This window comes from Macaca fascicularis, chromosome 20, assembly GCF_037993035.2.
Source record: "Macaca fascicularis isolate 582-1 chromosome 20, T2T-MFA8v1.1".
Classification (NCBI taxonomy): domain Eukaryota; kingdom Metazoa; phylum Chordata; class Mammalia; order Primates; family Cercopithecidae; genus Macaca; species Macaca fascicularis.
Window position 1 is genome coordinate 22,783,858 of NC_088394.1, and position 25,150 is coordinate 22,809,007.

The 25,150-nt window shown below is 45.1% G+C and overlaps 1 protein-coding gene across 3 annotated transcripts in view; it reads right to left on the reverse strand.

The window, feature by feature from the left end:
- ERN2 (endoplasmic reticulum to nucleus signaling 2) overlaps positions 1-14,602 on the reverse strand; it is a 37,596-nt gene extending 22,994 nt beyond the window's left edge. Inside the window, exons 1-3 of one of the 3 annotated variants that reach the window (XM_074028157.1) lie at positions 14,503-14,602; positions 14,005-14,102; positions 1,068-1,220 (exon numbers count right to left, since the gene is read on the reverse strand). In XM_074028157.1, coding sequence (XP_073884258.1) covers positions 1,068-1,094 — 27 coding nt within the window. In that variant the 5' untranslated portion in view covers positions 1,095-1,220; positions 14,005-14,102; positions 14,503-14,602. Of the gene's footprint in view, positions 1-728; positions 856-1,067; positions 1,221-14,004; positions 14,103-14,502 lie in introns of those variants that run through there. The other 2 variants (XM_074028156.1, XM_045382191.3) reach the window with 2 other exon arrangements.
- Between the last annotated feature and the right edge of the window lie 10,548 nt (positions 14,603-25,150).

Consider the following 25,150-nt stretch of genomic DNA (forward strand, 5'->3'; position numbering starts at 1 on the left):
TTTCTCATTTCTAATTTTTCTGAGACACCTGATCTGGCCACACTGGGCTTGCTTCTTAGCTGGCAACCATGAGATGGACCCATGAAGTGGAAGCGGGGAATGAGAGGTGCCTAACTCTACCTGATCGCTTTTGCCCCATAGGGGCTCCAGGCGGGACACCTGGATTCTTCGGCCAAGCGACTTTCGCCTCCTGGCTGCATTTCTTTAAGACTCTCCTACTCCTGGCACCGTGGGAGCAGATACTCACACTCCCAACTCATTTATCCTAGGTTTATTATCATGAACCTGGGGTGCAGTCATGGGTAGGAGGACCCCATTGTAAAGCCTCTGAAATTGCAAAACTGAGAGTGCAGGCGCATTTCTCAGCAGAGGGCCCTGAAGTCAATCATGTTTTCAAAGGAAGCCAGGATCCCCAGAAGTTTTAAGAGGCCTGGTTTTCGTGCCCGGGTGCCCCCTCCCCGAGACTACACCGCTCCATGCAGAAGAGGCGGGGTGCTCGGCCTACTCTTGCCTTTCCACGCTGGCAGATCTCCCCAGCTAGGTATTTGTTGGGGGCAACTGGCGGCTCCCCAAACCAAGGAGGCTTTTACTCGGTCGGGGCCCGAGTTGGGACCACCCAGGCGTGAGGCGCCCCCGTGGCCACGCCGCGCCCTCGCCCTGAGCGCGACCCCGCCCCCTGCGCCCCGCGACCCGACTTTGGGGACTTGGCATTGGTCCCTGGCTCTCACCTGTGAACTCAGCGTCCCGAGCAGCAGCGCCGCGAACTGGAGCTGGAGCCCCAGCCGGGGCCACGGCCTCGATCCCCTGGCCGCGCTCGCCATAGCGCCTGGGCAGCCGCACGGCTGGCCAGGTCCCTCGGTGCCTCCCAGGGAGCGCTCGGTCCCCTCCCGACCCGGAGGAGACTCCGCCCCTGGCTGGGCCTGCAACCCCAGCCCGGAGTCCTCGTGGGTCTCCGCCCTTCTCATCACACTCCCAGCCGCATCCTCGCGTCCCAGGCACCCCACCAAACACGGTGGGGAGCTTTACCGGGAGAGGGATTTTACTGAGCCCACCTGTGGAGAACTTACCACGTGCCGAGGACCGTGCTGGTTCATCACCAGCTCCTGGAATCCTCACTGCACCGCAGATACAACCGGAGGCTCAGAGCCACAGTCCCAATACAGATACGCCTGATCTCAAAGCCTGCGCTCTTCATCACTGCACCAGCGGATCCCGCTGGGCTATCAGGAAACAGAGATTAACTGGTGAATTCAGTCATTCGTTCAATAAATATTTATTATGGGTCAAGTAAGTGGCTCACCTCTGTAATCCCAGCACTTTGGGGGGCCTAGGAGGGAGGGTCACTTGAGGCCAGGAGTTTGAGACCAGCAACATAGTGAGACCCCATCTCTACAAAAACAATTGGCCAGGTGTGGTGATGTCCACCTGTAGTTCCAGCTACTCCGGAGGCTGAGGTGGGAGGATCGCTTAAGCCAGGAAGGCAAGGCTGCAGTGAGCTATAACTGTGCCATTGCACTCCAGCCTGGGGGACGGAGAGACCCAGTCTCCAAAAATAAAATAAATAAATATGTATGTATGTATGTATGTATGTACGTATGTATTTTTTGAGACAGAGTTTCGATCTTGTCACCCAGGCTGGAGTGCAATGGCACGATCTCGGCTCACTGCAACCTCTGCCTCCTGGGTCCTAGCAATTCTCCTCCCGAGTAGCTGGGATTAAAAATGCAGGCCACCATGCCCGGCTAATTTTTGTATTTTTAGTAGAGATGGGGTTTTACCACTTTTGGCCAGGCTGGTCTTGAACTCCTGACCTCAACTGATCCGCTCACCTTGGCCTCCCAAAGCGCTGGGATTACAGGTGTAAGCCACTGTGCCCAGCCAATAGATACGTATTTATTATAAGCTATGACATGACTGCCTGGTGAACAAGAGCGATGAGGCCCCTGTCTTCATGGAGCTTAGAGATGCCTATGCCTTAGATGTAAGACAATGCGGCACGGAAGGGCACCTTCGAATGGCCGTGTTCCCAGCAGACATTTCCAATTTTGTTCAGAGAGGGCCTGCCGGGGTCCTTGAAGGTAAGGTCCACCCTGTTTGCAAGTTTCGACTCATTCATGTCTCCTTCATCCTCACGTTAAAAAAAAAAAAAAAAAAAAAAAAAAAAAATCCCTGCTGATTTGAGGGTCATGCAGCCCAGCTCTGCCACCTTCTCCCCCTCCTCTTTGTCATCCTTGGCCCTCCTGATCATCCCCACAGTTACTGAAAACTTGGTAGCTTGGCCCCTAGCCTTCATCTCCACCCCAAATCCTGTCACTCTCCTTGGTGTCTTCAATGTCCAAGGTACAGCCTAGCCAGCATTGCAGCCTCTCAGTGGCTGTACCTTTTTGGAGACCTTATCTCTCACGCCACAGTTGCACGTTATGTCCTGGGCCCTTGTCACACTCAGAACCACTTAGTCCCTTTCTCTGATTGCAGCCTCCTCTCCATGCAACAGTTTCACCGTTTCATTCTCCTTATCCTTGTGCCCTGACCTACATGGTAAGTTCATCCCTCAGTCTCTTTCCCACTCTGTCAGCCCCTTCTTCGTCCTTATCCAGCTTGGACCTCCTAGCTGACCATCTGAAGGAACTACACCACTGTTTTAGGCTGGGTTTCCTATGAACAGGTTGGGATTTTTATGAAAGTTATTTCACACTAAGCCATGCCAGGTTCAGGAGTTTAAGACCTGCCTGGGCAACATAGCAAGACCTCAGTCTCTACAAAAAATAAGAAATAAGCCAGGCACGCTGGTGTGCACTAGTAGCCCCAGCTACTTGGGAGGATGAGGTAGGAGGATCCCTTGAGCCCAAGAGTTCCAGGCTGCAGGTGGCACCACTGCTCTCCAGCCTGGGCAACAGAGTGAGACCCTGTCTCTAAAAAACAAAACAGGCTGGGCGTGGTGGCTCATACCTGTAATCTCAGCACTTTGGGAGGTCGAGGTGGGAGGATCACCTGAGGTCAGGAGTTTGAGACCAGCCTGGCCAACATGGTGAAACCCTGTCTCTACTAAAAATACCAAAATTAGCCAGGCATGATGGTGCATGCCTATAATTCCAGCTACTTGGGAGACTGAGGCAGGAGAATTTCTTGAACCCAGGAGGTGGAGGTTTCAGTGAGCCACAATCGCGCCATTGCACTCCAGCCTGGGCAACAGAGTGAGATTTTGTCTCAAAATAAATAATTAAATAAAAAACAAAACAAAACAAAAACAAAGAAATATGTACATCATGACGTCTTTGGTTTACTTGGTTGCTCTTTCATGCTTAGCTGTTCCAATATCCCTAAATTGGCCCAGTAGTCCTAACTTTATAAAAAAAGTGATTGCTTGCCACTGTAGAACCTAACCCAAGCTACTGAGTGTGTGAACGAACCCTCCTTTCTGCTCTATATTTTGTACACTCTGCATTATTTTGAAATGTACATTGTGTTTACTATGCTTGGATTCAGGCACTTCTCATGCAAAAAATTTGACTTGCATAAAATACAAACTGCAAATGAACTGGAATAAATGTGTGTGTGTGTGTGTTTATGTGATGATAAAAGTAATATACATTCTAGAAACTTTGTAAAATTCAGAAAAATTTAAATAACAAAATATTTGGACAGGTGTGGTGGCTCACACCTGTAGTCCCGGCTACTCAGGAGGCTTAGGTGGGAGGATCACTTGAGCCCAGAAGCTGGAGGCTGCAGTTAGCTGTGACTGCACCACTGCACTCCAGCATGGGCTAAAGAGCAAGACATTATCTCAAAAATATTAATAATAATCAGCCGGATGCAGTGGCTCATCTGGTAATCCCAGCACTTTAGGAGGCTGAGGTGGGCAAATCACTTGAGGTCAGGAGTTTGAGACTAGCCTGGCCAACATGGTGAAACCCTGTCTCCACTAAAAATACAAAAATTAGCCAGGCGTGATGGCACATGCCTGTAATCCCAGCTACTCGGGAGGCTGAGGCAGGAGAATTTCTTGAACCCTGGAGGCAGAGGTTGCAGTGAGCCGAGATTGCGCCATTGCACTCCAGCCTGGGCAACAGAGCAACACTCCATTAAAAAAAAAAAAAATTAATAATAATAAATACAAATTTTTTAAAAAGTTCATTCACGGGTCCACCGTTTGAAAACAGCACCCCTTTAACATTCTGTCATACTTCCGCCAATGGTTTCTTCTCCCTATGCCTATATGTATGATGGGATCCTATGTTGACATACTTACATGTTTTTTCCACTCCAGAGTTTCATTTACCCGGACAGTCCTTCTTCCATTCAAGCAAGTCAGCCCTAAATTTTGTTACCTCAGCAAATGGATGAGAAGCAGAAAGATAAATGAAAATTCTAGCTTTTGAGTTTTCAGAAAACTCAGGTTAGGAGCCTAGATTTGAGACAATAACCAGCCTGGCCAACATGGTGAAATCTCGTCTCTACTAAAAATACAAAAATTAGCCGGGTGTGGTAGTGCGTGCCTATAATCCCAGCTACTTGGGAGGCTGAGGCAGGAGAATCACTTGAACTCTGGAGGCGGAGGTTGCAGTGAGCTGCACTCCAGCCTGGGCGACAGAGTGAGACTCTGTCTCAAAAAAAAAAAAAAAAAAAAAAAAAAAAAAAAATTTCAGACACTAAATGAGGCTGGAAAAGATTTTCCAGACTTGGAGAGGAAGGAGAATAGGAAGGAACAGAGAGAAGCTGCTCCAGGTCCCCGAGGAAGGGAGACCCAGGCCTGCAGTCCCTCATCCAAGGATGGGACCCCATGTAGGTTTGTGGGGTCCAAGAGCAGAGGGGCTCTGCATTTTGCTTCCTGGGGAGAACCTGGGAAAGCAGAAAGACTCCAGAAGAGAAGCTGCATTCTGTGTTGGGGCAGAGGGGCCCATTAGAGGGGTCCCCACTGTCCACTGTGGCATGGAGGTGGGTGGGTGGATGTTTACCACGTGCCTCAGTGCCTGAGAGTGGCTTGGAGGAGGGAGCGAGCGAGAGATGATTGGTAGAGATAAAGAGAAAACACGCATGCTCACATAGAGATGGAGAACATATGTGTTGAAATTAGAAAGAGAGAGAACATGTGTGCTCAGAATAGAGATGGAGATAGAGACAGAGAACACGCATGCTGAAAATAGACACACACACAGAGAACACGTGTGCCCAAAAATATATATGTAGAGAGAGATGGAAAGAACATGTGCGCCCAAAATAGAGATAAAGAGAGATAGAGGCTGGGCAGGGTGGCTCATGCTTATAAACCCAGCACTTTGGGAGGCTGAGGCAGGTGGATCACTTGAGGTCAGGAGTTCCAGACCAGCCTGGCCAACGTGGTGAAACCCCATCTCTACTAAAAATACAAAAAAAATTAGCCAGGTGTGGTGGTGGGTGCCTGTAATCCCTGTAGTCCCAGTTACTTGGGAGGCTGAGGCAGGAGAATCGCTTGAACCTGGGAGGTGAAGGTTGCAGTAAGATGATATCGAGCCACTGCACTCCAGCCTGGGTGACAGAGTGACACTCCATCTCAAAAAAAAAGAAAAAAAAGTAGAATATGCACACTCAAAATAGAGACAGAGAAAGAGAACACGTGTGCTCAAAAAATATATGTGTATATATATAGAGAGAGGTAAAGAGAAAGAACATGTGTGCTCGAAATAGAGATAGAGACAGAGAGCATGCATGTTCAAAAGAAAGAGATAGAGAAAGAGAGAGAGAGGGAACAAAGAGTGAGACAGAGGTAAAGAGAGAGAATATGCGTGCTCAGAAAAGAGGAGAGAGAACATGCGTGCTCAAAACAGAAAGGCAGAGAGAGGCCGCGTGAGGTGGCTCACGCCTGTAATCCCAGCACTTTGGGAGGCCGAGGAGGGTGGATCACCTGAGGTCAGGAGTTTGAGACCAGCCTGGCCAATATGGTGAAACCCCATTTCTACAAAAATACAAAAATTAGCCAGCATGATGGCGGGTGCCTGTAATCCCAGCTACTCGGGAGGCTGAGGCGGGAGAATCGATTGAACCTGGGAGGCGGAGGTTGCAGTGAGCCAAGATTGCGCCACTGCACTCCAACCTGGGTGACAGAGTGAGAGTCCCTCTGTCCATCTCAAAAAAAAAGGCAGAGAGAGAACACATGTGCTCAAATATACATGTGTGTGTATATATATACACACACACATACATGTACACAATACATATATGCATGTATGTGTGTGTGTATGTGTGTGTGTGTGTGTGTATATATATATGGAGAGAGAGGTAGAGCATGCAGGAGAGAGGGGGAGAGAGAGAGGGAGGGAAAGAGGGAGGAGGGAGACTTCAGAGGGGAAGGACAGGCGATGCAGCAGAGGCCACTGGCATCTCAGGGGCTGCCCGCTGGTACAGATGGTGACCAGACCCCCGTGCCCTCTTGCCTGCTGGTGCTGTGTAGGCTCCACGGAACTTAAACCTACCCTGAAAAAGGCTAGGAGGAGCCAGATGGGATTGAATTTCTTCCACCTTGCACAAATGGAGCTTAAAATAAAAGTTACATTTTATAAAGTCTATGAAGTTCTATAAGATTTTACAAAGTTGATAAATTTTATAAAGTTAAAAAGAAAAAAGTTCTATTTCTTCCCTGCACCTCAATGTGTGCTCAAGGGCTCTGAAATCTCTAGATCTATACACACATCAATAGCTTTTCTCCTATTTTAGCAACAGAGCAGAGAAAACAGAAATAGAAAACAAAAAATACTCCAATCATAATAGCACTGAAAGGAAAATGCTTAGGAATAAATTTAAGTAGAAAGGCACAAGACCTACAGAAAGAAAACCTTAAAATCTTATGAAAGACATAAAACAAAATGTGAACAAATATAAAGGGATGTTCCTGCATGGGAAGATTTTATATAATTAATACGTTAATTCTCCCTGAATTAAGTTGGGCGTGGTGGCTCACATCTGTAATCTCAACATTTTGGGGGGCCAAGGCAGGAGGATTGCTTGAGGCCAGGAATTTGAGACCAGCCTGGGCAACATAGCGAGACTCTGTTTCTACAAAAAAATTTGAAAAATTGCTGGGTGTGGTGGCAGTGGGAGGATCACTTGAGCCCAGGAGTTTGAGGCTGCAGTGAGCAATAATTGCATCACTGCCCTCCAACGTGGGTAACAGAGTGAGACCCTGTCTCTAAAAACAAAAACAAAGCACAACAAAACAAAATAAAACCAAAAAACCCAAAAAACAAACAAAAAATTCTCCCCAACAAAACAAACAAAAAACCCTCCAAAAAACAAACCAAAAAATTCTTTCCAAATTAAAATATAAGTATCATTTAATTTTTTTGATCCAAGGTTTTAAAAATTGGCTAAAATAAAGATTATATGCAAGAACGAATGCTTGATGTGCTTATTTCGCATTGCATGCCTGTATCCAAACATCTCATGTACCCTATCATAAATATGTACACCTACCGTGTACCCACAAAAATTAAAGATGCAAAATTTGAAATAAAATAAATGCTTGAGAATAGTCAAGAAAAGTGTGAGAATAAAGAAAAATGGGAAAGGGGCTTTTTTTTTTTTTGAGGGGGAATCTCACTCAGTCGCCCAGGCTGGAGTGTAGTGGCGCGATCTCGGCTCACTGCAAGCTCCGCCTCCCCGGTTCACGCCATTCTCCTACCTCAGCCTCCCGAGTAGCTGGGACTACAGGCTCCCGCCACCATGCCCGGTTAATTTTTTTTATTTTTAGTAAAGACGTGGTTTCACCGTGTTAGCCAGGATGGTCTCGATCTCCTGACCTCCTGATACGCCCGCCTCAGCCTCCAAAGTACTGGGATTACAGGTGTGAGCCACCACATCTGGCTGGAAAGGGGCTTATTTTTTACTAGATATCAGAACATACTGCAAAACCACAGCATCAATATAATTTTAGCACAGGAATTGACAAATAAATAAATATATGAGTTGGATTGAACAAAGAATCCAGAAATAAATATCAGTATGTGATAATTGAATAAATGTCAAAGATGATATTTTTATTATTTATTTATTTATTTATTTATTTATTTATTTATTTATTTAGAGATAGGGTCTTGTTCTGTCACCCAGGCTGGAGTGCAGTGGCATGATCATAGCTCGCTGCAGCCTGAAATTTGGGCTCACTCGATCCTCCCACATCAGCTTCTCAAGTAGCTGGGACTGCTGGTGCTCACCACCACACTCAGCTAAAGACGACAGTTTAATTCATTGGACTATTTGATGAATGCCTTGGCAGAACTGTCTATCTATCAGGAAGAAATAAAATTTCTTTCTTATATCACATGTGCATTAGTTTTCTATGGCTGCAGAGCAAAGTACCCCCAAAACTGCTGGCTGAAAACAACAGCAGTTCTTCTTCCACAGGTTCTGTGGGCCAGGAATGTGGGCATGGCTTAGCAGGGCCCAGTGCTGCAAGTCCAGCAAGGCTGCCCTCGGGGTGTCTGCCTGGGCTATGCTCATCTTAAAGATCGACTGGGGGAGGATTCACTTCCAGGCTCACTCCATGATTGACAGCAGGATTCATTTCTTTGTGGGCTGTTGGACTAAGGGCCTCAGTTCCTTAAGAGGTATTGGTCCACCCTTGTTTGGTTCCTTGTCATATGGGCCTGTCCAAAGGGCAGTGTATAACATAGCAAGTTAATTCATCAGAGAGAGAGAGAGAGAGAGAGAGATGATAGAGAAAGCAGAGATGCTGGCAAGGTGGAAGTCACAGTCTTTTGTAACCTAATCTCAGAAATGATACCCTATTAACATATTCTAAGCCCCTGTCTTTTTTTTTTTTTTTTTTTTTGAAACAGAGTCTAGCTCTGTTGCCCAGGCTGGAGTGCAGTGGTGTGATCTCAGCTCACTGCCACTCCTGCCTCCCGGGTTCAAGCGATTCTCATGCCTCAGCCTCCCAAGTAGCTGGGTTTACAGGTGCGCACCACCACACCTGGCTAACTTTTGTATTTTTTTTTAGTAGACATGTGGTTTCACCCTTTTGGTCAGGCTGGTCTCAAACCCATCTCAAGTGATCCTCCTGCCTTGGCCTCCCAAAGTGCTGGGATTACAGGCATGAGCTACTGCACCTGGTCTAACTTTGATATATTTTATTTGTCAGAAGACAGTTCCAGCCTCCACTCACAGAGAGGAGATGACACAAGGTCATGAATACCAGCAAGTGACAATCATTGGGGCCATCTTAGAAGCCTGCCTACCACAATATACAAAATACATTCTCATGGATTAAAAGTAAATGTGAAAAGTAAGACAATAAAAATCTTTGAGGATGGTTTACAATACTATGTGAATGATCTAGGAGCTAGGAGATGGGGAAATTTATTTTGTATTTTATAGTAAACTTTTTATTGAAGTGCAGCATACCTACAGAAGGTACACAAACCACAGGTCCTACAGTGAACACATCTGTTTGACTGTGATTGTTTGTGTTCTGTTTTTTGTGCAAAGATCAACAAACAGAACTTGACCAACTCCCCCAGAAAGTTCCTTGTGCCCCATTTCAAGAGTAACCTCTACCCGGACTTCTCACACCATAGATTATTTTTGTCTGGTTTTGATCTTTATATAAATAGAATCATACAGCATGTGCTCTTCAATGTCTGGCTTCCTTTTTAGTATTATTTTTTGTAAGATGTGTAGCTGTAGTTCATTCTCATTGCCATATAGCATCACATTGTATGACTATGCCACAATTTATTTATCCATTCTAATTTTTTAAAACTTTTATCCTAAGTTCAGGGGTACGAGTGCAGGTTTGTTACATAAGTAAATTTATGTCATGGGGATTTGCTGTACAGATTATTTCATCACCTAGGTATTGAGCCTAGTACCCATTAGTTATTTTTTCCTAATCATTTCCCTCCTCCCAACCTCCATCCTCCAAAAGGCCCCAGTGTGTGTTGTTCCCCTCTATCTGTTCTCACTTATAAGTGAGAACATGCGGTATTTGGTTTTCTGTTGCTGTGTTAGTTTGTTAAGGATAATGGCCTCCAGCTCCATCCATGTCCCTGCAAAGGACATGATCTTGTTCTTTATTATGGCTGCACCATTGTAGTGTTGATGGGCATTAGTTTTCTTCCCCACTAGTTTTTGGCTTTTATGAATAGTTCTATGAGTATTCTTGTACTATTTTATTTTATATTTTATTTTTAGAGATAAAGTCTCATTCTCTTGCCCAGGCTGAAGTGCAGTATGTTGATCATAGCTCACTGCAGCCTCCAACTCCTCGGCTCAAGTGATCCTCCTGCCTCGGCCTCCTAAGAAGTTGGGATTACAGGTGTGTGCCACCACCATGCCTGGCTAATTATTTTATTGTTTTGTAGAGACAGAGGTCTCACTATGTTGTCCATGCTGGTCTCAAACTCCTGGCCTCAAGTGATCTTTCTGCTTCAGCCTCCTAAAGTGCTGGGATTACAGGCAGGAGCCACGGTGCCCGGCTGTACATGTCTGTACATGAATGTATCTATGCATTTCTGTTGGGTATATACTTAGCAGCAAAATTTCTGGGTCATGGGAAATGTATATGTTCTGCTTCAGTACATTTTGCCAAACAACTTTCTAAACTACCAGATTGCACTTGGTGGTGGTGGTGGGGAATTTCTTATGCAATACAGAAAATATAGAAGCTTTAAGAAAAAACAGATACACATGAAATATATAAAAATTTAAAACTTTAGAATAGACACCATAGACAAACATCGGATTAGAAAAAATATTGGCAACATGGAAGATAAGTAAAGGATTAACATCTATTAAATACAAACTGTTCCTATAAATCGACAAGAAAAAGACAACCAACCAAAGAATATGCAAAGTCTATGAATAGGCTCTTACATAATATCAGCTCCACACATGTGAAAATGTGCTCAAAATCACTAGCAGTCAGAGAAATGTAAAAACAAGATTAAAAAAGTAACAGCAAGTATATCACTTTATGCCCATAAATTTGCAAAAATTAAAAAGAAGGCTGCGGGAATAAAAGAATATTGAAAATTGCTGAAGCTAAGCCATGCGTTTTTGGAGGTTCATCATACTGTTCTGTTTGCATTCAAAATGTTTGAAAATGTCCATAAGATAAAGAAAAGAAGAAAAAAATTAGCCGAGCACGGTGGCATGTGCCTGTAGTCCCAGCTACTCGGGAGGCTGAAGCAGGAGGATCACTTGAACCCAGGAGTTTAAGGTTGCAGTGAGCTATGATTGCGTCACTGCACTCTAGCCTGGATGACAGAGTGAGATGTTGTCTCAAAAAAAAAAAAAAAAAAAAAGTAACAAGAACAAGAAAAGGAAACCCAAACAAAAAGAAGGCTAAACCTATTGCAGTCAGGGATATGGGGAAGAGCACAGTCTCACATAGTACTGGTGGAAATGTAAATTGTTACAGACTTATTTGGTTATTTTGTTTTTGTTTTTAAAAAAATGTTTTGTAGAGATGGGGATCTTGCTATATTGTCCAGGCAAGAAACTCGAACTCCTGGCCTCAAGTGATCCTCCTGCCTCGGCCTCCCAAAGTACTGGGATTACAGGTCTGAGCCACCATGCCTGGCCTGTTACATATTTGAAGGCATCTGTTAACAACTGGTAAAAATAAAAAATGCCTAACTCCTTTGACCTGGAAACCCCACTCTAAGGGATCTTTTCCACAAAAATAAAAGCACCAGGTTTATAATGGTAGAAATATCAATGTGCTTACTGTAGCGTTGTTCTTAGTGACAAACAAGTGGAAAAAATGAAAGTATCCTTCAATTGAGAAATAGCTGACTGAAGGCTGTTGTGGATGGATCACTTGAGACCAGGAGTTCGAGACCAGCCTGGCCAACATGCCAAAACCCTGTCACTACTAAAACAAAAACAAAAACAAAAATTAGCTGGGTGTGGTAGTGCACACCTGTAGCCCCAGCTATTTGGGAGGCTGAGGCATGAGAATCACTTGAACCCGGAAGGCAGAGGTTGCAGTGAGCCGAGATTACACCACTGCACTCCAGCCTGGGCAACAGAGTGAGACTCTGTCTCAAAAATAAATAAATAAATAAATAAATAAATAAATAAGAGATATAGTTGCCTGAACTGTATAACATCTGCAATTTGAAGTATTATGCAGCCATTAAAAATAACATATTGGAGGCCAGGCACAGTGGCTCATGCCTGTAATCCCAGCACTTTGGGAGGCCAAGGTGGGCGGATCACCTGAGGTCAGGAGTTCGAGACCAGCCTTGCCAATATGGTGAAACCCTGGGCCTACTAAAAATACAAAACTAGCCAGATGTGGTGGCCAGTGCCTGTAATCCTAGCTACTTGGGAGACTGAGGCGGGAGAATTGCTTGAACCCAGGAGGCAGAGGTTGCAGTGAGCTGCTGAGATCACGCCACTGCAGTCCAGCCTGGGCGACAGAGTGAGATTCTGTCTCCAAAAGAAACATATATATATGGTGGCTCATGCCTATAATCCCAGCACTTTGGGAGGCCGAGGAGGGAGGATTACTTGTGCCCAGGAGTTTGAGACCAGCCTGGGCAACAAAGTGATAACCTGTCTCTACAAAAAATTTAAAAAATTAGCCAGGTGTAGTGGCATGCACCTGTGGTCCCAGTTACGTGGGAGGCTGAGGCAGGAGGATGGCTTGAGCCCAGGAGGTCAAAGCTGCAGTGAGCTGCGTTTGTGTTACTGCACTCCAGCCTGAGTGACAGAGCGAGTCCCTGTCTAAAAAAAAAAAAAAAAAAAAAAAAAAAAAAGTAGAGTACAGTCATTGACTCAGAAGAATTTCTTTGAGTCACATTGAGAATTGCAAGATGAGAAAACAGCCTTATAGGAACTTCTTTTTGTAAACATATTGTAAAACTTTGCAATATGTTTGTAAGTTATTTTATATGAGCATGGAGAAAAATACAGAATGTAATATACTGGTTTGTTAACAAGGGTTTTGTGGTAGGCTGGAGGGAGTATTATACTAGTGAAGGAGTAAAACCAGCAAAAATAAAGAAAAAAGCTACTAAAAATAGAAAATACTCTAATTATGTATCCCATTTATATAAAATTAGATGTAGCTATGTGATATGCATGTATGCACTAATATGCAAATATGTCCTTGACCAAATGAAAGAGCTGTTTATACTATTATGCATAAATGTTTTTTAAAAAATAATTTTGGGGACAGTGTCTTTCCCTGTTGCCCAGACTGGAGTGTGCCTGGGCTGGTCTAGAGCTCCCGGTCTCAAGCAATCAGCAATTCTCCTGCCTCAGCCTCCCAAAGTGCTGGGATTACAGGCGTGAGCCACTGCCCCTGGCCTGGAGCAGTTTTAATTCCCTTGTTCGCATACCCTGCCAGTTCTGCACATCATAAATTCAGTGGATTGGAATGTCTTTGGAAACCAAATGACAGTCTTCCTTTCATCCTCCTCAAAATAGTCACTGTTGCTGCACATATGTGATTTACTTAATCGCTAATTTGCAAGGAAGGTTTTCTTGCCTCCATTTCACAGATGAGCAAACTAAGTTTCATAGAAGTTAAGTAATTTGTCCAAATTTACAAAGCTAGTAAGTGATGCGGCTGTGATTCAAACATAGGTCCGTTGGAGTCTGTGAGCTTAATCTCTATGTTCTATTTCCTTACCTCTATTTTCCCCTTGATACGTTTTTCCACGGGTTTGCTTCTTCTAGATCAGGGTGGTGTGAACTAATGAGCTGATTAAGGTTTAGGCTTCAAATAAAGGAGCTGGTCCTGTTGCCTGGGCAGAAGCAGTCCTTGGTGCTCATTTGGGCTATGCTAATTCGCTGGCACAACACACTGGTTTTGTTTGTTTGTTTGTTTTTTTGAGACGGGGTTTCCCTGTTTTTGCCCAGACTGGAGTGGTGCAATGGCGCGATCTCGGCTCACTGCAACCTCCGCCTCCCGGGTTCAAGCGATTCTCCTGCCTCAGCCTCCCAAGTAGCTGGGATTACAAGAGCCCGCCACCACGCCCGGCTAATTTTTTGTATTTTTAGTAGAGACGGGGGTCTCACCATATTGGCCAGGATGGGCTGGATCTCTTGACCTCGTGATCTGTCCGCCTCGGCCTCCCGAAGTGCTGGGATTGCAGGCATGAGCCACCGCGCCCGGCCTGTTGTTGTTTTTTTGAGACGGAGTTTCACTCTTGTTGCCCAGGCTGGAGTGCAATGGCGCAGTCTCGGCTCACTGCAACCTCCGCCTCCCAAGTTCAAGCAATTCTCCTGCCTCAGCCTCCCGAGTAGCTGGGATTACAGGTGGCCGCCACCACGCCTAATTTTTTTTTTTTTTTTTTTTTTTTTTTTGGTATTTTTAGTAGAGACGGGGTTTCACCAAGTTGGCCAGGCTGGTCTTGAATTCCTGACCTCAGGTGATCGCCCGCCTCGGCCTCCCAAAGTGCTGGGATTACAGGTTTGAGCCACCAGTCCCGGTCAACACTGGGGTTTAAGGCCAAAGTTGGTCCCTTTATCTCCCCCAGGGAACACTGTGGCCTCATATCTCCTCCAAGGACTCACCCACGCACAGTCAGAGCTCGGTCATTTCACTCTCCTCCCCGCCCCGGGCGTGAGTAACCATCTCCTCACGTCTGAGGAAGGCCGGAAGTCCTGCGGGACTGGGTTTTTCAGAGGCGGAGTCCTGTAGATTTCTGTTTTGCCTCACGAGAGGCCTCTACTGGTGACATTTCAAACTGCAGGCTCATGATTCCATGGGAATGACAAAAGCAAGTCAAGGGTTCCAAGCTGTTAGAAGTATTGGTTACCCACGGAGAAACGAGAGAGGGGGAAAGAAACGGGGTAGCTACTCTGCGGAGGCTGGAGGGAGGCTCCTGGGGGATCTAACTGCATTGTATTTCTTGATACAGATGGAGGGGGCATGAACACTTTATTTATTTATTTATTTAAAGACAGTTGCATTCTGCTGTCCAGGCTGGAGAGTGCAGTGGTGCGATCTTGTCTTACTGCAACCGCCACCTCCCCGGCTCAAACGATCCTCCCACCTCAGCTTCCCAAGTCCAGTAGCTGGGACTACAGGCAGGCGCCATCACGTCCAGACATCATTAACAATTAACGTATACACACTTACAATTTAATACATTAAAGACGAAAGTAATAAATACTCAAAATTTATTTTCTAATTCTTTTACTGTTGCTTCTGAGCACACTTGGGACTCTTTCTATCTATGGTATCTGTATGGTGGAAATACTATTAATATGGAATGGTGGGTTACATAGAATTATAACCCAACTCCATGCCAGTGACATCACATTACCATCTTGGAATCAGTTATGGTGCAAGTGTTTTTACCATGGAAGTCAGCAGATGCTACAAGTTGGGTCTTGATTTATATTTTGTTGACCCCCTAAACTTTTTTTTTTTTTTTTTTTTTTTTGAGACAGGGTCTCACTCTCTTTCCCAGGCTGGAGTGCAGTGGTGTGATCTTGGCTCACTGCAATCTCTGCCTTCCAGGTTCAAGCGATTCTCCTGCCTCAGCTTCCTGAGTAGCTGGGACTACAGGCATGCACCAGTACGCCTGGCTAATTTTTGTATTTTCAGTAGAGACGGGGGTTTCAGCATGTTGGCCAGGCTGGTCTTGAACTCTTGACCTCAGATGATCCGCCCATCTCGGCCTCCCAAAGTGCTGGAATTACAGGCGTGAGCCACCGCGCCCGGCAGAAAATATTTTTTAGAAGTGTTGTGTCTGTTAATGACATAAAAAAATCAAGGAAATATTCTCCTTGTGTTTGAAATCTATTATCTGACTCAACAAAGACGTTCCTTTCATCATTGAAAAATGAGTAAAGTTCCAAAAAAACTTCATTTCACTTTTCTCTTCCTAGTTGTTTATGTAAACAAAAATATCAACAAACATGCGTGTCGGAGCTACACTTGGAGAGGCAGTTGTTAAAAGTGTATTAGTACATCATACGTGATACTCAAATAAAAGGTTAAAAACCAGTGAAGAAGCAGACACATAGATTTATGCCCTTATGGTAAAAATATGATGGATTTCATAAACAATGGTTTAGTTTAATTTTCTTAATAAAATATACAAACATTGAAAAGAAAACCTGGCTGGGTGTAGTGGCTCATGCCTGTAATCCCAGCACTTTGGGAGGCTGAGGCAGGTGGATTGCTTGAGCCCAGGCATTCGAGACCAGCCTGGACAACACAGTGAGAACTCCACTCTACAAAAAATCAAACCATGGTTCTACATGTCTGTGGTCCCACCTACTCAGGAGTCTAAGGCAGGAGGATTGCTTGAGCCCAGGCAGTCCAAGCTGCAGTGAGCTGTGATCACACCACTGCACACCAACCTGGATGACAGAGATCTTGCCGCAAAACAAAAGAAAAAGAAAACCTAATTACTAAAACAAGCAAAACCTTACGTCTCAGCCTCGAGCTTGCTGAGCAACAAACCTGTTGAGTAGAATGTCTGCAGAGTCAAATAAGTTGCCTCGCATAGCAGACACAGTGGGATCCCACCCGCATTTCCCAACTGCAGTGAGTGTTGGCTGTTTACAGCCTATAGTGGTCTCCCTTCCCCAGAACACTGCCCTGGGATGATGCGAGCTGCCTCTCCTGGAAGTTACCCAACCCTGTGGTCCTCAGAAAAGCCCCGCCCCTGTTCTCCAGGAAGAACCTTACTGCACTATAGCTATGCCCTAGAAACCCTCACTGATCAGACCAAGGCTAGACTTTTACTGAGACTACATCTTTGCTCCATCTCTCTCCCTGACTTACCCTGTTTCCCTTTTACTCCCTTACATTTGCTTCCAGAAGAAATAAACGAATAAACCCCATGCATCGGAAGCCCTGTCTCAGGCTCTGTTTCCAGAGGAATCAAACTAAAATATCATGGTTTGGTGGAGTGCGGTGGCTCACGCCTGTAATCCTAGCACTTTGGGAGGCCAAGGCTGGTGGATCACAAGGTCAGAAGTTCGAGACCAGCCTGGGCAACATGGTGAAACCTAGTCTCTACTAAAAATACAGAAATTAGCCAGGCATGGTGGCATGTGCCTGTAATCCCAGCTACTTGGGAGCCTGAGGCAGGATAATTGCTCGAACTCGGGAGGCAGAAGTTGCAGTGAGCCAAATCGTGCCATTGCACTCCAGCCTGGGCGACAAGAGCAAGATTCCGTCTCAAAAATAAATAAAATAAAATAAAATAAAATAAAATAAAATAACCCAGGCATGGTGCCGGGCACGGTGGCGGGCATCTGTAATCCCAACTACTCAGGAGGCTGAGGCAGGACGATAGCTTGAACCCAGGAAGCAGAGGTTACAGTGAGCTGAGATCGCACCACTGTGCTTAAGCCTAGGCGACAGAGCGAGACTCCATCTCAAAAAATAAAAATAAAATAAAATAATTTTAAAAATGTGCCGGATGCCCAAGCTTTGAGAAGAAAACCTGAGAGAATCAAAGGACTTCTTGAGAGTAAGCCTGTACTTGAGAGTAAGCTCGTATCTCAAGTGGGCTGAGTTTCTGCAAATCATTTCTCTTCTGGCTGATGAGGCTGAGACTTGTTTCTAGTGCACAGCCTGGGAACTTGTTACAAATTCCTGGTCCCGCCCCAGATCTATTGAGTCAGAAACTAGCCATTTGTGCCTTAGCAAATCCTCCAGGCTATTCTGATGCATCCTAGAGTTGCAGAACCACCAGTCTAAGTGTGATAAGATAGTATTCTCTGAGCCGGGAGATGCAACACCCAGGCAATAGACATATCCCTCCACTTCTCCCCTAGAACGAGGGGGTTAACCTCTTGATGGAGGAATTCTCCCATGGGTTTTAACTACACAGGTGGGGAAATGAGGACAATTGGCATCTTGGAAAAACTGAAAGCCAGAAAGCTTTCCCTCTTTTCTTTTCTTTCTTTCTTTCTTTCTTTTTTTTTTTTTTTTAATAATATTTATTATCCTACATGGTTTCTTCTCCTTTTTTTTTTTTTACAGAGTCTCACTCTGTCACGTAGGTTGGAGTGCAGTGGTGTGATCTTGGCTCACTGCAACCTCTGCCTCTTGGGTTCAAGTGATTCTCCCACCTCAACCTCCCTGGTAGCTGGGATTACAGGTACAAACCACCACACCCAGCTAATTTTTGTATTTTTAATAGACATGGGGTTTCACTATGTTGGCCAGGTTGGTCTTGAACTCCTGACCTCAAGTGATCTGCCCACCTCCACCTCCCAAAGTGCTGGGATTACAGGCATGAGCCACTGTGCCTGGCCTTTTTTTTCCCCTCTTCTATCTTCTCCATCTATACACTTTTCCTTGGCTGACAGTAGGGACATGGTTTTAGACTTTGGGATCTTGAATCTTGCTCTTGGCTTGGGAAATGCTATTTTAGGAAATCGTCAGTGCTTTGATTTTAAGCAGCTGCAATGGTCATCTTTAGTTCTGATATTTGCTTGTATTTTCTAAATTTGGGGGTGTGTAACTGGTCCTGAGATATCCTTGTGAGTTCTATTGACTTCTAGAACTTTGGAATGGTGAGACATGCATGACTGGCTGAAGTAAATAACCCAATTCTCAGGCCTTGAAGAACCCACATGATCCACCGACCTATCTGAGTGAGCTCTTTCAGTCTATCAAGATGGACCAAGTGCAGTGTCTCACACCTGTAATCCCAGAACTTTGGGAGGCCAAGGTGGGAGGATTGCTTGAGCCCAGGAGTTCAAGATGAACCTGGGCAACATAGCAAGATCTCATCTCTGCTTTAAAAAAAAAAAAAAAAGGCTGAGCATGAAGGTACATACCTGTGGTCCCAGCTACTCAGTGGGCTGAGGTGGGAGGACTGCTTGAACTGGAGAGGATAAGACCGACATGAGGACAATGATCACTATCGCACTTCAGCCTGGGCAACAGAGCAAGACCCTGTTTCAAAAAAAAAAAAAAAAAAAAAAGAAAAAAGAAAAAACTGAGATGGTGAAGAATGACAGACAGTAGAGAAGAATAATAACAGGCCAAGTGTGTGGTGGCTCATGCCTGTAATCCCAGCACTTTGGGAGGCCAAGGTGGGTGGATCACCTGAGGTCAGGAGTTTGAGACCAGCCTGGCCAACATGGCAAAACCCTGTCTCTACTAAAAATACAAAAATTAGCCAGGCGTGGTGGTGCATGCCTGTAATCCCAGCTACTCAAGAGGCTAAGGAGGGAGAACCGTTTGAATCCAGGAGATGGAGGCTGCAGTGAGCCGAGATTGTGCCACTTGCACTCTAGCCTGGGTGAGAAAGCGAGACACCACCTCAAAAAAACAAAAACAAAAACAAACAAACAAAAAAACAAAAAACCCAAAACCCAAAACAAAACAAAAACAGTAACAGTAATAGTAACAACAATAAGAGTAAAGATACAGGGTGTTTGACATGAGCCAAGCACTGCACAAAGAGCCTTGCATATACAGTGTCATGTATTTCTCACAACAATCCTACAAGGTAATTACTACGATTATCCCCATTTCATCTATGACAAAATTGAGTCACAGAAAAGGTTCAGAGAAGTATAGAGTTGACTTTCCCTAGACACACAACTTAGAAGCTAAATTATAGAACCAGGCGCTGGGCGTGGTGGCTCATGCCTATAATCCCAGCACTTGGGAGGCTGAGGCAGGCGGATCACAAGTTCAGGAGATTGAGACCATCCTGGCCAACATGGTGAAACCCTGTCTCTACTAAAAATACTAAAATTAGCTGGGTGTGGTGGCGTGCACCTGTAATCCCAGCTACTTGGGAGACTGAGGCAGGAGAATCACCTGAACCTGGGAGGTGGAGATTGAAGTAAAGCCAAAATAGCACCTCTGCACTCCAGCCTAGCGACAGGGCGAGACTCCGTCTCAAACAAACAAAAAAAATAAAGTATAAAACCAGGCAGACCTGGTCTGAAAAAAAAAATAAAAAAAAAAAGTACCAGGACCTGGCATGGTGACTCACACCTGTAATCCCAGCACTTTGGGAGGCTGATGTGGGGAGGATTACCTGAGCCCAGTAGTTTGAGACTAGCCTGGGCAACATGGTGAGACCCTGTGTTTAAAAAGAAAAATAAATAAATAAATAAAATAAAGAGCCAGGCTTTGAACCTTGGCGTATCTGACTTCAAATCCGAAGTTTTTAACCTCCGTGCTATATTGTGTTTCAGAGAAAATCCTTTGCACACGTTTTGTTTTTTTTTTTCTTTTCCCTAGGACTGAATGATATTGCTGTGAGTTTTAGATCTCAGTGGAAGCAGGAAACTGATGATAATAGTGGTAACATTTGCAGGGTGGTGGCTTATTTCGGATCATGGAACTGTCTACTTACGCTCTGGGATTATCCTGGGTGCATTGCCTAATCCTGCAGACCAGATCCCAGGTCTGGGTGGATCCCCTCATAGAACATTGTTTGAAATGGGAACTGGATTGGAGGGGAGTTCTTGACCATGTGTCATAGTGTGGCTGAAACTGAAGCAATGAGCTCACTTACTTTAGAAGTCTTTGGAAACAACAATAAAGATGGCTGGGTACAGTGGCTCACACCTGTAACCGCAGCACTTTGGGAGGTCGAGGCTGGCAGATCACCTGAGGTCAGGAGTTCAAGACCAGCCTGGCCAACATGGTGAAACCCTGTCATTACCAAAATTACAAAAATTTGCCAGGTGTGGTGGCGGGCGCCTGTAATTCCGGCTACTTAGGAGGCTGAGTTAGGAGAATGGTGTCAACTTGGGAGGCAGGTTGCAGTGAGCCAAGATTGTGCCATTGCACTCCAGCCTGGGTGACAGAGTGAGACTCCGTCTGAAAACGAAACAAAACAAAAAAACCCACTAAAGAGACATTTGTAAGGTCCTCAAGGGTCTGCCTGTGGGTTTTGTCAGAACTCACAGTAGCTCTCTGGACTACGGCCAGAATAGTTCTATTCTGGCAACTCCTCCTTGCAACTCTCGCTCTCTGGCTGACAAGAGGTTTGGCTTTTGTTTTGTTTGTTTTGAGACAGGGTCTTGTTCTGTCACCCAGGCTGGAGTGCAGTGGCACTGCACTCTTGGCTAACTGCAAACTCTGCCTCCTGGGTTCAGGCGATTCTCTTGCCTCAGCCTGCTGAGTAGGTGAAATTACAGGCACCTGCCACCATGCCCTGCTAATTTTTGTATTTTTAATAGAAATGGGGTCTCACCATGTTGGCTAGGCTGGTCTCGAACTCCTGACCTCAGGTGATCCGCCCGCCTCGGCCTCCCAAAGTGCTGGGATTACAGGCGTGAGCCACTGTGCTCAGCCTTGTTTCGTTTTGTTTTTTTTGAGACAGGGTCTCGCTTTGTGCCATAGGCTGGAGTGCAGTGGGATGATCACACCTCACTCCAGCCTCGACCTGGGCTCAAACCATACTCCCGCTTCAGCCTCCCAAGTAGCCGAGACTACAGGTGCACACCATCAGGCTTGGCTAATTTTTGTGTTATTTTTTGGTAGAGGCAGGGTCTCACTATGTTGCCCAGGCTGATCTTGAACTCCTGGGCTCAAGCAATCCTCCCACCTCGGCCTCCCCAAATGCTGGGATTACAGGCATTAGCCACCATTCCTGGCCAGAGGCTTGGTGTTAAGTCTCTTAGTTACCTGGAGAAAGGGTGAGGGGGAATCTTGGCCTCTAGGGAAGACCCGTTTCCATCCATGGCCTCCTGAGGGGGCATTCAAGGTGTTAGGGAAAGTTTGGACTCTGGCCTGATAGTTTCGTTTTTGTTTTTTCTCTTTCACAACTTTGAAAGGTTGCTCTCTTCTCTCTCGAGGCTGGTGTGGCAGAAAGATCTGGGGCTGCTTCCTGCTGTGTGTGTGTGTGTGTGTGTGTGTGTGTGTGTGTGTGTGTGTGTGTGTGGTTTAGAAGGGTTTGGTTCTAAGTAGATCTTTGGAAAATCTTTCCTCATTAAATTTGTGACATTAACCCAGAGGAGTCAATTAAAGGCCCAATGCAAAACCTGCTTCCAGCAGGGGGCAGTAGAGTGTAGCAGTTAAACATGTGGGCTTAGCTTCTGTATTTGGGTTTGAAACTGGCTTCAACCAGTAGTTGCCACGCATTTGTGACTATAAGCCTTTTTCAGTGAGAAAATTTTGAACCTGCACCCTCATATATATATATATACACAAATATATATAATTATTTATAAGTTGTATGCATAATTCTGGTCCTATTTGTTATGTTATAAAACAAAACAAAATTGAAATTAAAAATGAAAAAATAAAATTAACTCTTAAAATGCTTTATTGAGGCATAATTGACAATGAATTGCACATATAAAAGAGCATGATTTGAGAAGTTTCGACACACACATATATATATATATATGCCACCACACCCAGCATATAGAGATTTGTCTTTATGTCCTGGATGCTAGTTTTTTTTCTTTTACATTGGATTAATTTTTAAAAATTTAGTTAATTAACTTTTTTTTTTTGAAGGAGTCTCGCTCTGTTGCCAGGCTGGAGTGCAGTGGCGCAATCTCGGCTCACTGCAAGCTCTCTGCCTCCAGGGTTCAAGCGATTCTCCCTCCTCAGCCTCCCGAGTAGCTGGGACTACAGGCACCTGCCACTACGCCCAGCAAATTTTTGTATTTTTAGTAGAGATGAGGTTTCCCCATGTTGCAGGATGGTCTCCATCTCCTGACCTCGTGATTCACCTGCCTCGACCTCCCAAAGTGCTGGGATTACAGGCGTGAGCCACCGCACCCAGCCTAATTTAATTTTTAAGTAATACATTCACATGGTTTCAAAGCTAACCATATGAAAACGTATAAAGTGTAAACCCTTTAACTGTTGCTCCCTATTCATATAAATGCACCATGCCCTCCCACATTCCGGAATAAGTTTCTTAGGCATCTTCTGGATGTATTTATGCAAATATATACACATATGTATGTATATATAGATATGCACTTTCTTGGTATTCTCTTCTTGTATTCTCCTGTTTTTTTTTTTGTTTTGTTTTTTTTGTTTTTTTTTGAGACTGAATCTCACTCAGTCACCCAGGCTGGAGTGCAGTGGCGCGATCTCAGCTCACTGCAAGCTCCGCCTCCCCAGTTCACGCCATTTTCCTGCCTCAGCCTCCCGAGTAGCTGGGACTACAGGCGCCCGCCACCACGCCCGGCTAATTTTTTTTATTTTTAGTAGAGACGGGGTTTCACCATGTTAACCAGGATGGTCTCGATCTCCTGACCTCGTGATCCGCCCGCCTTGGCCTCCCAAAGTGCTGGGATTACAGGCGTGAGCCACTGCACCCGGCCTTTTTTTTTTTTTGACATGGAGTCTCACTGTGTCACCCAGGCTGGAGTGCAGTGGTGTGATCCCGGGTAACTGCAGCCTTTACCTCCCATGCTCAAGCGATTCTCCTGCCTCAGCCTCCCGAGTAGCTGGGATTACAAGTGTGCACCATCAGGCCCAACTAATTTTTGTATTTTTAGTAGAGATGGGGTTTCACCATGTTGGCCAGGCTAGTCTTGAACTCCTGACCTCAAGTGATCCACCTTCCCTGGCCTCCCAAAGTGCTGGGAATACAGGTGTGAGCCACCGCACCTGGCCACATTCTGTTGTATTTTTAACAGAAAAGATAGCATATTATTCACAATCATGCATATTGTTCTACAACTAGCTTTTTTCATGTGATATGTCTCGGAGATCTTCCTTTATGAGTTTGTAGAAAGGTTTCTCCCTTCCTTCTTTCCTGCCTTTCTTTCCCTCCCTCCCTCCCTCCCTCCCTTCTTCCTTCCTTCCTTCCTTCCTTCCTTCCTTCCTTCCTTCCTTCCTTCCTTCTTTCCTTCCTTCCTTCCTTCCTTCCTTCCTTCCTTCCTTCCTTCCTTCCTTCCTTCCTTCCTTCCTTCCTTCCTTTCTTCCTTCTCTCTCCCTCCCTCTTTCTTACAGCTTCATTGTGTTTCATGGTACTGTACTTTAACCTGATGGACACTTGGATGGTTTCTGTTGCATTTTTTTCTTTTTTTTTTTTTTTTGGCTAGGTAAAAAACCAACGTTGCATCAAATAACCCTGTGCACACGTCATTTTACAAACATGCAAGTGTTTCTGTAGGGTGAATTCTTAGAAGTTGGATTGCTGAGTCTAGGAGTCCATATAATATATTTGAGATTTTAATGGATAGCATCCACGTGACCTCTGCAGGAGTTATACCAATGAACACATCCCTCTACAGGGAGAAACTGAAATGGGAGTGCCTAGGTCCTGAGAGTCTCACTACCAGTGTATTTTTCCAACTTCAGAATTTTTTTCCTATTCTCAAAAATTAAAAATGGTATCTCCGTGTAATTTTAGTTTGTGTTTCTCTTAAGGCTGAAGTCGAATTAGATGCTTCGTTTTATGTATGTATGTACGTATGTATGTATGTATGTATGTATTTGTTTACTTATTTATTTTTGAGACAGAGTCTTTCTCTATCACCCAGGCTGGAGTGCATTGGTGCAATCTCGTCTCACTGCAACCTTTGCTTCCTGGGTTCAAGTGATTCTCGTGCATTAGCCTCCTGACTAGTTGGGATTATAGGCGTGGGCCACCACATCCAGCTAATTTTTTGTATTTTTAGTAGAGACAGGGTTTTGCTATTTTGGCCAGGCTGGTCTTGAACTCCTGGACTCCGCTGATTGGACCAGGCGTGGACACTTGACCCCAGCTAAGCCAAGTAGATATATTCTCTTTAAAATCTGAATTGACGGCGGGAGGGTTTGGGAACCCTGGAGTTTTAAGGTACTGTAGGATCTGGGTCAGAGTTGACATTGGGGAGCCCAAAGTCAAAGGCAACTCTATTTTGTTTTTTTAGAGATGGGATCTTACTGTCGCCCAAGCTGTTCTCAAACTCCTAGCCTCAAGGGATTCTCCTGCCTCGGCTTCCCAAAGTACTGGGATCACAGGCATGAACCACTGCACCGAGCCCCAAAGTCAAGGGCAAGTCCAAGTTATGGAGGAGACAGACTCTGGGAGCCTTTTAGAGGACACTGACTTACAGAGAAAAAAGAGAAATACCCAGAAAGAGAGAAGCAGAGAGGGAGATGATCTGCGCCGAAAGACAGAGAAGGAGGGAGAGAGAGAGAGAGAGAGGGAGAGAGAGAGAGAGAGAGAGAGAGACAGAACAAGAGAGAGCCAGAGTACCAGGTGGCTGGTTAGCTGAACTTCTTGCTCTAGGTTTCCATGAAATTCCTCTGATCCTTATACTA